This window comes from Callorhinus ursinus, unplaced genomic scaffold (genome assembly GCF_003265705.2).
Source record: "Callorhinus ursinus isolate GAN/ISIS: 27379988/994484 unplaced genomic scaffold, GSC_fseal_2.0 scaffold8, whole genome shotgun sequence".
In the NCBI taxonomy this organism is placed as follows: Eukaryota; Metazoa; Chordata; class Mammalia; order Carnivora; family Otariidae; genus Callorhinus; species Callorhinus ursinus.
Genome location: NW_027397070.1, coordinates 52003024 through 52017271, shown reverse-complemented (window position 1 = coordinate 52017271; position 14248 = coordinate 52003024). Strand labels below are relative to the sequence as shown.

Here is a 14248-nt window from a genome sequence, read left to right as displayed (position 1 = left end):
AAAGAGGTGCTCATCTATCACTGGATTACAGAGAAGGCTAATACTAGTGAAAAATCATAATATTTTGAAATTGAGAACAAAATTCTATGAAACAGAAATTTTGTGGATGGAGTGGGGAATATGCATGTATTAGGCTCTCTAGCTTATTTCCTGGTTGAGGATTTATTTTAAAACAGATTAAAAAAATTGCATTAGTTATATATGGCTGTTTAACAATTATCCCTGAACTTACTGGCTTAAAACATTTATTATTTGATAGTTTCTCTGGGTTAACAACCCAAGTGTGGCTTAGCTGGGTCCTTTGGCTTAGGATCTCTCACAGGTTATAGTCATCTCAAGGCTTGACTAATTGATCTGCTTCCTAGCTCCTTCAGTTCCTTGTAGGTTATAGGATTGAAGTGTCAGTTCATCATGATCTGTTGGTCAGAGACTTCTTTGGTTTACTTGACACGTGGCCTCTCCATAGAGCATCTGCAACATGGCAGCTTGCTTCATCAGAGCAAGCAAGAGAGAGGGCTAGCAAGAGAGAATGTGCAACCAAGAATGGAAATCACTATTTTTTGTAACCTAATTATGGAAGTGATATCTCATAACTTTTGCCATATTCTGTTCATTAGAAGGAAGTCACTAGGACCAGTCCACACTCAAGGGGAAGAAATTATGCAGGTAGATGAATACCAGGAAGCAGAAACCATTGAAACCATGTCAGAAGCTACCTAACACAAATATTAATTTTAAAACAGCATCCTCCAAATATGGTAACTCGACATCATCACATGTGCTAGCTATGGTGGTGAAGTAGCTAATGTCTAAATAATTTTGGATTTTTTTTTTTTTTTAACTAGAAGTTTGTACCCTTTAATCCCCCTCCCCTGTTTCATCCCCCGCCCCCTCCTCTGGCAACCATCAGATTGTTCTCTGTATCACTAGTCTGTTTTGTTTTGTATTTTTTTAGATTCCACGTGTAAGTGAAATCACAGTATTTATCTTTCTCCGTCTGACTTATTTCACTTAGCATAATACCCTTTAGAATTGTCCATGTTTTCACAAATGGCAAGATTCCATTACATAAAGATGTTTATCCCTTCATCGATTGATGGACATAGGTTGCTTCCATATCTTGGCATTATAAGTAACACTACAGTGGACATAGGAGTGTATATATCTTTTTGAATTAGTGGTTTCATTTTCTTTGGATAAATACCTAGAAGTGGAATTGCTGTATCATATGGTAGTTCTATATTTAATTTTTTGAGGAACCTTCATACTCTTCCAGAATGGTTGAACCATTTTGCATTCCCACCAAGAGTGCACAAGGGTTCCTTTTCTCTATATGCTTGCCAACACTTGTTATTTCATGTCTTTTTGAGCACATCTATTCTAATAGGTGTGAGGCGATATCTCTTTGTGGTTTTGGTTTGTGTTTCCCTGATGATTAGTGATATTGAGTATCTTTTCATGTGTCTGTTGGCCATTTTATGTCTTCTTTGGAGAAATGTCTATTTAGTTCCTTTGCCCATTTTTAAATTGGATTTTTTGATATTGAATTAGATGAGTTCTTTATACATTTTTGATATTAACCCCTTATTTGTTATATCTTTTGCAGATTATCTTCTCCCATTCAGTAGGTTGCCTTTTCATTTTGTTGATGGTACCCTTTGCTCTGCGAAAGCTTTTTAGTTTGGTGTAGTTACATTTATTTATTTTTGCTTTTGTTGCCCTTGCCTGAGGAGACTGATACAAAAATATATATTGCACAGACTAATTTCCAAGAGCTAACTGCCCCTGTTTTCTTCTAGTTTTATGGTTTCCAGTCTTCCATTTAAGTCTTTCATCCATTTTGAGTTTACTTGTGTATATATGGTGTAAGAAAGTGGTCCAAAAAAAAAAAAAAAAACCGTTTCAGTTTAATTCTTTTGTGTATAGTTGCCCAGTTTTCCCAATACCATTTATTGAAGAAACTGTCTTAATAATTTTGGGCTTTTATTTCAGTATTTGGATTTCAGTATTTGGATTTTGCTAAAAAGCACAGCCTTCCTTCCTGAAATACAGAAGTCATTCAACTCATTGAATTTAATGAGAGAAATTCTAACTGCTCATTCAGTGTCAATCTTCAGTAGCAAGCTCTTTGAAGGCAGGGCATGGATACAACAATGTATTGCTATATTCCTACCTACTAGAACAAATGAGTGTCCATGCATGTTTATTGAATGAATGCATGAAAATGGACCTGGGGCTTTTAAAATATTGCCGGAAAGGGAGACCTGTGTTAGGCTTATTTTTCTCACTGATTAGTTGTGTGACCCCTGGTTAGTAACTTCATCTCCTCAGTCTTTTAGAGTAAAAGATTTGGATAAAAATCCAAAATACTTCCAAGTTTTATTTTATTTCATGTTTTATTTTTTTGTAGTGATTCATACCTTTTGGTTCAACAGTTCCACTTAAAGATTGTATCTTGAATTTACAAAAATTATATAGGAATATTTGTCATAGCATACAGTAAAAATAAATGTTATCCCATTATCAGGGAATTACTTTAATCAATTATGGAGAACTATGCATTTGTTAAGAAAAAGGATATAGATTTACTTGTTGTCATGGAAAGTTGCCCATGATATGTCAACTGCAAAAAATTTATTCATTTTTATTTAAAGAAGTAGAATGGATATGTGTTTGACTAGTCATGCACATATGCATAGAAAAATTTCTGAAAGTATACAACAATATACTTATCAGTGTTTTTCTCTTCATGGATGGTATTAGCAGATTATATTTATTTCTTTTCATTGTTTTTTATTTTAAATTGTAAAATATAAAATTTACCATCATATCACTTTTTAAAGATTTTATTGATTTATTTGAGAGAGAGAGAGAGAGAGAGAGAGAGAGAGAGAGAGAGAGCATGGAGTGGGGGAGGGGCCAAGGGAGAAGGAGAAGCAGACTCCCCACTGAGCAGGGAGCCAGACCCCAGGGCTTGATCCCTCGACTCTGGGATTGTGACCTGAATTGAAAGCAGATGCTTAACTGACTGAGCCACCCAGGTACTTCTCACTTTTTTTTTTTTTTTTAAGATTTATTTTATTTTTAAGCTTTAGTTTAAGAGAGAGAGGGGAGGGAGTACACACGGGTTGAGGGGGGGAATGAGAAAGAAGGACAGTGAGTCTTAAGTATACTCCGCACTGAGCACAAGACCCAACGTGGGGCTCGATCTCACAACCCATGAGATCAGGACCTGAGCCAAGACCAAGAGTCCGATGCTTAAATGACTGCACCACCCAGGGACCCTATCATTGTATCACTTTTAAGTGTTTAGTAGTGTTCTGCACATTCACCGTTTTAGAACTCTTTTTATCTTGCAAAACTGAAACTGTACCCATTAAGCAACAACTCTCCATGTTACCCCTTTTCCAGTCCCTGGACATCACCTTTCAACTTTCTGTCTCTATGAATTTGACTACTCCAGGTACCTCATATAAGTGGAATGATACAGTATTTGTCTATTTGTGATTGGCTCATTTTACTTAGCATAATGTCTCCAAAGTTTATCCATGTTGTAGCATGGGTAAGAAGTTTCTTCAGACTGGATAATACTCCATTGTATTTGTAACCACATTTGGTTGATCCATTTATCTGTCTGTGGACACTTGGGTTGCTTCTATCTCTTGGCTATTGTGAATAATGCTGCTATAAACACGGGTCTACAAATATCTCTTTAAAACCCTCTTTCAATTCTTTTGGGTATATACCTAGAAATGGAATTGCTGGTAACTTTTTAATTTTTTTAAGGAGCCAGCATATTGTTTTCCATAGGATCTGTACAATTTTATACTCCCACTAACAGTGTACCAGGGTTCCACTTTCTCTCCAACACTTGTTATTTTCTGGTTTTTTGGTTTTGTTTGTTTTTGATAGTAGCCACCCCAATGAGTTTGAGATGATTCTGTATTATTCTTTTTTCTGATGAATTTTGCTATTAATTACTTTTTACATTAAGAGTGAACTATAAAGGTATTTCCATTTTGTAAAAATTGCATGAATTAACAACCTTTTATTTTTTAGTATTTATCCAGTATTGTTTTCTATTACAGCAGGTACTATGTTTATTTCAGATGCAGTAGTAAATTATTTATTGGGATATTAGGGTTGATTACGATAAATTAGAAGCTTGATGCTGAAGGGTGTTTTGAGTTTTTAGTAAAGCACTGTATCATAGTAAGTATCTTAAAATTGTTTTTAAGTAGTAAGAAGTGGAAAACCAAGAATTTTCATTCTTAGTAAATATTAACTGCTAATTTTTTTGATAGAATATTTTTGCTCAGCTTTTATTGACTGAACTTATGTTTACCAGTGTCGTTTTAAAAAACAATTTGATCTATAATTTATCATAAAATTAATCTACTTTATGTGCACAATTCAATGATTTTTAGTAAATGTACTGAGTTGTGCAACCATCATCATAATCCAGTTTAGAACATTTCTATCGCCCCAGTAAGATTCCTTGTTACCAGGATCCTTCTGGCTATATAGAATTGTTAACAAAAGATTTCTTATAACAGGGCTATATTTATTGCTTCTCTTAAATGAATCCAAATGTCTTTTATCCCGCATAGCCTCCTACATGAAATACACACATCATCAAATAGGTAAATTTTATTTAGGGGACTATATGATGATACACATGAAATGTATTTGAATTTGTACAACTTTTAGCAAGGAGAATCTTGCATCAGAGAAAAAAAATTCTTTCATGTTTATTTTAGAGAGTCATAATTAAACATTTTTCAGTTTCACTTTAGTTTTTGATCTTTTACAGCTGGTTTATTTTCAGTAGATCACAGTAGAAAAGATTGACAAGCTAGTGAAAAACACTTTTAATTATTTGCTGTTCATAGACATCAAAACCTTTCTAGGCAAGTCATGTTTATAGATAATTAAAATGAAAAAGAACTAAATAGTACAGTTTATCATTAATAGAGTAATAAATGCAGTCATTGGCAAACTTGGTATTTTCCTTCTACTTCACCAGAGGGCACTCTTTTCTAGTCTATTTTAACTCTGATCTATTGAATTATTATACTTTGAAAGATTTAAGTCCTTTATTGGGATTCAGGTTTTGATTATTTAAAGACTAATGATTGTTTTCTTTTGTAACTTTCAGTCCTTTTTTTTGCAATCTGTTGTATAATAGTATTAAAAAGGACACTATAAACAAGCCATTCTTAAATGCTGTAGGTGGTAGTATATCTGGCATAAAATATCTCTTCAATATGTTCTCCTTTTGCCTAACAGCTCTGTAATGTCACCATTTCTGTCTGTTTCATGTTAAGGTTTCAGATCGGGTGGAACAACGGCTTCAGGAAATAGAAAGAGAGATGCGCACAGAAAGAGAGCTGGTAGAAAAACGTCAGGATCAGCTGGGACTTATTTCTTTACAGCTACAGGAGGTTTGTGAAAAATACCTTCCAGAATGTAAATCTTGAGTTCGGATAGTTCAGATAGTTATTTAGCCATTGTTAAAATGGTTAGAGTTCCTTGGTCGTTGCATATATGTTTCGGTCCGTCTGAGAAGTATAGCATATAGGTTATCTAGTTCAGTGTGTGAAGACAGCCCTACCTGGATCAAACCCAAAGTCTACTGCTTGCTGGCTGTGTGACCTTGGGCAAGTTCCTTTGCTTTTCTAGGCCCATTTCCTCTGTGAAAAACGGAAATAGTAATAGTATTTACCTAATCATGTTGGTGTGAGGATAAATGAGTTAATGCTTATAAACCACTAAATATAGTATCTGGCATGTGCTCAAAAATGTTAACTGAAAGTGTGATTACTCTGATCAATCTTCCTTGGCATGAACTAGACCAGAGGTCAACAAACTATGGCCACTGGGCCAAATGTGGCCCATTGCCTATTTTTGTAAATAAAGTTTTATTGGAACACAGCCATTCCATTCATTTACTATTTGTGGGTGGTTTTTTGAAACTGGCAGCATTGAGGAGTTGTAAAAGAGACCATATGACCCACAAAGCCTGTCTGGCTCTTTTATAGAAAGTTTGCCAACCCCTGGACTAGACTATGGTCATACCATTCCAAAATTGAGATCACTTACCTTTTAGGTACCTTTTTTATTTTGAAATTTCAGACTTAGGAGGAAGTTGAAAAATTAGAACAAAGGATTTCTGTATGCCCTTTACCTAGATTCCTCCAATATTCACATTTTATATCTATGTTATAATAATAATAATTATAACAGTTATTATATATTACATATATATAATTTTTTTCAGCCAGTTGCAGATGTGATATAAATACTTTTACACCTAAATAATATGGTGTGTATGTTCTCTTCCATAATCACAGGAAATTAACATTGGATCAGTACTATGATACAATCTATAGTTTTTATTCACATTTTGCCACTAACATCCTTTTCTGGTCCAGGATATAATACAGGGTCCATTTTGGTTTGTTGATGTTGTCTCATGACTAAATTTACATTATAGACTTTTGGCAGGAAACCCAGAGAATTGGTATTGCATTCTTCCCAGGATATCTTATTAGGAGGCCTATCTTATTAGCCATTTGTCCCATTACTGGTGAAAACTGAACATTTGGTTAAGGTGTTGTCTGCTAGGTTTCTCCACTGTAAATTTTACTATTATGCTTTTTTAAATATTTATTTTATGTGGAGATTCTTTGAAACTTGAAAATAGCTTATTATTGTATTTTCACCCACAGATTTTAGCATTTACTAATATTCTTTCATGAAACAATTATTACTATAGGTGATGCTAAATTGTGTTTTTTTTTTTTTACACATTCCATCACTTTTTCTGCATTTATTAATTGGATTCCTACTGTGAGGAAAGACTTTGCTTTTTCCTTTAAATAATTAATGTTGGTGTAGATTTGTGAATTTCATTGTATTACATTGGTTATATTTTATAGAAAATTAATTTGAATTTCCCTTTAAGTGTGTCTTAGATTTATATGTAAAGTATAAAAATGAAAACAAAAAGATTTTAAAAAGGATTTCTTTTTCTTTTACAAAATGATTTTCTCTAAAAGTGGTGTTCTAAAAAGGCACTTATGTGTGCTTGAAGATCATTGACCCTTATAAATTGACGGATTGAAAATTTTTTTTAATTATTAGACACTGCCAATTGAAAATTCGCAAAAATGGCAACCCTGAAATTATAATGTAAGCAATAGAAAATCTTTTGTTTTCTAAAATTCCATTTTCCTCCATTTCACAAAAGGAGGCATACCCTTGTTAGTTGGTAATTACTTTGAAGAGGATACTTTGTTGAATAATTAGATACAGCATGTGGGTAGCCTTTTTTTTTTTAAACCTTGATTTTTATACATTTGTTCTCAAAGCAAATTGCATCTGGTGAGCATAAGAATAGACAATTGTTCTTCTTTGCAAGAGAAAATTAGAGAAATTTTCCGTACTTATTTTCTTTCTTTGCAGAATGCACAAAATTACAAAGAGGGAGAGGAAGATTGCTTCCCACCCCTATTCTTGAGAAACCAGAGCCTGAATATTTGCATTGTAATTGTCAATTTGACTAAAAGCTTGAGCTGTGATTTGGAATTCCATCTCTGACAATACAGTAGAGGATCACTATTGATAAGAAATGTTTAATTTCATATTTTGTCACTTTAATGTAAGTGGTGACCTATACGCTTTTAAAAGGTGGTTTTTGGATTAAACAGTGCAGTGGAAGCTGGAAAGGATTAATTTAGGCTGATACGTTTTCCTACTCCCAAGTTAAGTGGCTTAGGCTGTTCTGGAAAGGTCATGTTTAAGGAGAGGAAACACTTTGCTTTCTTTTCAATATTAAAAAATACTTTTGCAAAGACCTATACTGTATGATGATAGTAATTGATATATTTTGTTTCTGGCTATGGTGAGAAAAATGAATCTATAGGTGAGTAAGGAGATCTGGACTGTTAGCCACAGTGCTCTTCTGCCTCCCTAAAATGTATAATTCAATGTTAGTGAAAATTATGACATTTAAAAATTGTTAAGAGATTAAGAGTATTCATTAAAAATTCCAATGTCAGAGATTTCTAGGTATAATGTCATGGGGAGGCAATACGTACTTTTGGCTAAAACCCGCTTTTTTTAAATGATCTAATGAGGTCCTTAGGTCCTTGGAGCTTTATCTGTTCCCATTTAATGAAAAACACAGTATTAATCATTGGAAATTAGTTGACGAAGAGCCACTCTCCTCTTCTTGTTTAGAGGTCTTAAGGAACTGTTCACTCTTTAATGTGTTTGTGTGTGTTTTTTACCCCCTCTTGGTCTAAGCAGGAGGGCTGTGGACACTCTGGAATCTGCTTCCTTTATTGAGTCTCAACTATGCATGTGCTACTGATATCACATGAATGTTACATTTTCTTAACTTGGTGAACATCTTCAACTGGCCTTCAGACTAGATTATATCTTTGTCTTCATTTGAATTACTTAAAATGAAGTACATGAGATAAATGCTGGATGCATATTTATATATGCCTTTCAGAACATTGCATAGCATATTAAAGTGCTAGTTCTCCCACTTACCCCCCACCAAAAATATTCCATGCTTGCCAGTGATCTAGGGTGAATCAGGTGCCTCAAGGTTTAAAGGTACTTCATGGAGAAGTCTATGGGGAAGGTGAAGAATGGAATCTTAATTGAAGTTGGTGAAGATTAGTGGGGAATTGTGAAGTGTAAGATGGGAGCTCAGCTCAGTGGTTTTCAGTCTGTACATCTATGAGAAACCAGATTATGTGAGCCTCATCAATAATGTTAAAGCCTATACAGAAAAGTTAAAGTGATTGATAGATGTTTTTTCCTATATTTTTCTTCATCTTTTGGCATCTGTACCAATTGCGAAAAACCTAATGAAGAAATAGCTATTTGTTCCTTCCCAGAAATGTCACTGTGGCTCCAGAGATGCTGAGTAATATGGATACTTCACCTAAGAAAAGCCTTGGGTATAGTTTATTAATGTATTTAGTTTGGACTCATTAAGGGAGAAGCTTCTAAGGAAGCCAAGAATGTTTTCCTAATGTCCTCTTAATATAGCATCTCCCTTGAAATTTGTGTGTCACTTCAGAGGAGAATCTAGTCAGGCAAATGTTCTAAAGTGGCCTCATTAACCCCTTCCTGTTAAGACTCTCCTACTTGGTTTGGATTGACAAGGAGACCTTTCTGAGGCTGGTACATTTTTGGACTTCACTTACCTTTCCAAGGCTGAATTGTATAACTTTTGCTTGGCACTTTACCCTCCTGTTTCCATAGTCAGTGCCCCGACATTTTCACGTATTTATTTCATAGTACAAGCATCCCCTTCCCCACTGATGTTACTTGATGCCTTTTATATAAATGCCCATTAAATCACTCTGATATTGACCAGCCCAATAGCTTCCCTGGGCTTTGAGAAAGACCAGTAGAATATACAAGTGAATGGGAGTTTAAAATATAAGCTCCGTGGAAAGCATGAGGAAGGCCCAGAAGATGCACCTTATTTTCCTAATCCTTGGGACATGAGCTCTAGAATGCAGTTCTTTTCAGGCCCAGGTGACCAGGTGGGATGTAGTAAGCACTGAGGATTACAGTAAGGGCGACAGGCAGGACCCTCAGACTACCAACAGCCTGAAAGCAGAGTATCACAACAGGACAACTACATATAAATTATTTTGTAGGAAAATGTGTGTAGCTGGGGAAAATTCTAGAACTCCTCTAGTGTTTATTCTTTATGGGGTGGAGCTATATGTATAGGGGAAGTCTGAGCCTTATTTTAAGTCCTGGTTTTTATTCTTTTAATAAACCCTAATCCCATTGACTATTTTTCTCCTTTTGCAGTGATGGCTTTTTTCTCCTCACTGTTCTGTTTCTAGTGATCTATTTTACATGAGGTTTTTGTCCCAGGTTATTCCTAATTACTATTTCCTGATATTTAATTGTACTCATTTTGAGCATTTTGCATTTTTAACGTTTGACGTAGTATGCACTTAATAAATATTTGTCAAATGCATTAAGTAGTGACCATATTCATACACTGTTTTGATCCACTGTTTTAGTTTTTATTTCTCACATAAAGTATTTAATCATATATAATTTAAATAAATGTATAACTAAATGTGATCATATCATAAATGCTCATACATTCTCTTTTTAATTCAGCTTTTGTTTATTTATTTGCTTGGCCCATTTGTCCCCCCCCCCCCCTTCTCTTATGTATTTTCTGATCATCAACCATTAACCCCACTCTCTAAGAAAAAGGAGCCAATGTGAACAGCCTGGGAGAGATCCCTTTATATTTTCCTTAATTATTACTCTTAATTATCCTAGACAGATGTATATGGACCATATATACCTTTGCATATATAGGACTCTTTTGGTGTGTTTCATTTTAATAAAATGGGATCACATTTTATACACACATGTGCGTGCGCACACACACACACACACACACACTTCTGCTTTTTGGTTTTTCCTCTCACCAGTACTTTCTGGAAATTCCTTGAACTAGCTGATATGGTTCAAACTTAATCTTTTATTCCCATGGATGGATTTTTATTATAATAGGGGCTATCATATTATCTTTACCAAAAGGTTTTAACCTTTTACATTTCTGTTAGTAAAATGGTTGAAAATGGCCCTTTGCCCTACATTCTCTTTAATTTTTGCCAGGCTCACGGGTATAAAGTGTTAACTCATTTTTGTTTATTTGCATTTCTCTATTAGTCAATTTGAACATCTTTTCACATATTTTTTTGGCAGTTTGCATTTGTGCTGGTACAGTAGCTTGTTTATCATTTGCTCATTGGAAAATATTGGATTATTGTGTTTTCCCTCAGGAATTTTACTTTTTTAATGGCACGAGGAAGGAATCTGTTATTTTTTATGTGACTAATGAGTTGCCTCAGCATCATTTTTGAATAATTTGTTCTTTCCCCTCTGATTTAAATGCCACTTCTGTTATATATCTAGTTTCCTGTGTTATCTCTCTGGTTCTATATGCTTTTCTATTGATCTCTTTGTCTACCCCTGAACTGATATCATTTTATCTCCATTATAGCTTTCATTATATTTTGGTAAATGATAATGAAAATCTCTTGTCATGTTCCTTGAAAAATCCTGCTGGCATTTTGATTATAATTGTACTGACTACATAGATTAATTTGAAGAGAGATGGTTTCTAATGTTCTTCAATAATGTTTTTGTAATTATATATAAAGGTCTTTTTTTTTTTTAAATAAAGGTTTTAACAGCTTTTGTTAGACTTATTCCTAGGTACCTTAGAGTTTTTCTTTCTATTGTGAATAGAATATTTTCTTCTATTACATCTCTGATTGGTTATCTGTAGTATATAGGAGTGCAGTTGGTTTTATATGTGGCTCTTGTATGCAACAATTTTGCTTAATGATCTTATTTTATAATTTGTTAGCAGCTTTCATGTATTACTGTCATGTACTGTACACTGTGTAGATAATCATATATTAAATGAAAGGCAATTTAGTCTCTAACTTTATAATTCTTTGTTGTTGCTCTACTGCACTGGCTAGAAACTTAAGTGCAATGTTGAATAGAAACAAAGATAGCAAGAATTCTTGCTTTATTTCTGTTTTTTATAGGGATGCTTCTAAAGTGTTAATCTTGTTGCATATTGTTTGCTCCTGGTTTTTTCAGTGCTGTCCTTTTTCAGATTAAGAACATTGCCTTCTATTCCTAGGTTTCCAAGATTTTACTCTAGTTTTTTTTTAGCTTTAGTTTCACTCTATTTTGTGACCGGTTTCATGGATATGAATTAATTACTTGTTGGTCAATTATTTTTTAATCTGTAGTGTTTCTCTTGATATTAGCATTCTTTGAGTTACTGTTTTCTTGACATATGATTTTTCTGCTATATTCTCATCCTTCCTTTGTAACTTATTTTTGTATGTTTCTTATAAACACCTTATAGCTGGACTTTAAAAATCTCATTTGATAAATTATGTCTTTTAATGGCTGGGTTAGTCGGTTTATACTTAAAATTACTGATGCATTTGGAAATGTTTTTATCCTTTTCTTTGTCTTTTTAACATCTCTTCTTTTTTTGTTGTTGGTCCCCCCCCTTTTTTTTGTTTTGTACTGGATTGAAATGTGTTATATATTCATTTTTATACTTCTAACTTTGATTAGATTTCCATTTTTTAGATGGTTATTCTCAAATTTAAAAATTGCATCTATACAAATTGTTCTAAGAAATCTGTGCTCTAAGCACAGTGATTTCCTTTCCATGTCTTATTAGAACACTTTTCTTCTGACCCTCAGCAAACTTTTATCTTCTCATCCTTCAGGTTTAATTGTTGCCACCTCTTCAGAGAGAACTGCCCTGCCCCTCCCTTTTCTAAAATAGCTCTTTTCGGGCAACCCTGTTGAGACTCCTCTCACTCTTGAGAGCTTTTTCTGTATCTCCACTTAATAAACTTTTATCTCTTTACTCACACACACAAAAATAGCTCTTTTCTGGAATGCCTGGTGGCTCATTTGGTTGAGTGTTTGACTCTTGATTTTGGCTCAGGTCATGATCTCAGGGTCCTGAGATCAAGCGCCGAGTGGAGCTCCATGCTCACCAGGGAGTCTGCTTGAAATTTTCTCCCTCTGCCTCCCGCCCCCCCCAATAAATAAATAAATCTTTGAAGAATAAAGTAGCTTTTTTCTGCTGCATTGTTTTCTGTCATGTCATATTTATCTTTTCATAGCACTTAACACCATCTATAATTGTATATTTGTTTATGTTATTGTATGTCTTCCCCACTAAAATGGGAACTCTGTTGGCAGGAACTTTGTCCATCACACCTGTTTTCTGGGGCATGTAATGCAGTGTTTATCCCACGGCAGACAGTCTGTGAATAGTTGTTGAAGGAATGACCATTGTTTTCACATGTGAGTGACCATTTGGCTGCATGCAACACTCTTGGTTAAAAAAACAAACTTTTTTCTCTCTCAGAGTTTTGTCTGTGTTTTATTATACTACTGCTCTTACTCCTGCAGAGAAGAAAGTGAATGTTAACAAATTTGTTCAACTTTAAAGTTGAATATGTAGCAGTTGAAATGATTTAACTGAAATCCCACAAGCATTCTTCAAGAATTAAGACAATCACAGTTAAATTTTAACTTTTTAGAAAGAATATTTTGATATGGTACTTTACTTTTCTTCATATTATGTTGGGAATTTAGGACAGCTAAATTTCTGATTTCTTGGTGCCTAACAGATGAAGTTAGAAAAAAATTTAGACTAGAACTGCTCAGATATATGAATTCTGAAAGTAAAATCTCTTTAAGATATTAATTATGGATTTCTGAAACTGTTAATTCAACTGTGAGGATGTGAATGAACCAACACCTCATGGGGTTGTTCCCATTATGGGTCAATATCAAAGGCTGATTGACTTTGGTTTGGAGACATAGCAAATAATGGACAGAAAAGACTTGAGATAGTTTTTTTCCTTTGTAATTTTCAGAATGTTTGAAAATTCTTTTAATATATGTTTTTCACATGATTTACACTATGTGTTTCAAATTTAGATAAAAGTCTTAGGAGAGTACTCGAAAATAGGGAATGACTACATGTTTTTGACCACTAGTCGTCAGTATTGAACCATCAGTTGTGACCCAGCAGGCATCCTTCATTTAAGTTGCTAAACTTTCTTGGAAAATGATGATAATATATATATCTCAACTATTAGGGCTCCCTGAAAGTGTACTTGGCACAAACATTGCAACTGAAAAAGAATATAATTAACTATTGCTATTTGGAAATTTAAATTTGAAACAGTGCTGCTTTCTACAGTTGAAAAATAAAATATGACACATTGAGTATTATATATGAAGACATTTGTTATATTTAACACTAAAACTATCATTTTTATGCCTTTTTGCTGGAGTTTCTTTTATGCTTCCTATTTAGGGTTACAGTTCTTCCTCCTTCCCTCCCTCTGTGGAAAAAATCTTTTTACATATAGTAAAAGAATTAGAGATTGTAATTTGATATGAGAGTTTCTGTCACTGGAATCATGTATTCCCATGCCCTTGTCCATGGTTCATGTATCTAATCTATACAGGAATGTCCCAAAGATACTTTCCCTACATTTTTATCTTATATAGATCCAAACTCTTTCTCCTAATTATCGTTTTCTTTTCCTTGATCATCACTGCCTTTGTTCCTTGTCCACTCAACCCAGTTACAGTCATTTTCCACTGGTGTTCTAATGTT

The 14248-nt window shown here is 34.0% G+C and overlaps 1 protein-coding gene across 8 annotated transcripts in view; it reads left to right on the top strand.

Annotated features, from left to right (window-relative positions):
- Positions 1–14248, top strand: part of CEP128 (centrosomal protein 128) — a 390388-nt gene that overhangs the window by 52682 nt on the left and 323458 nt on the right. For all 8 annotated transcript variants that reach the window (XM_025869528.2, XM_025869531.2, XM_025869529.2 and 5 more), the window contains one exon: positions 5328–5444. In XM_025869528.2, the coding sequence (XP_025725313.1) occupies positions 5328–5444 (117 nt within the window). The remainder of the gene's footprint in view (positions 1–5327; positions 5445–14248) is intronic.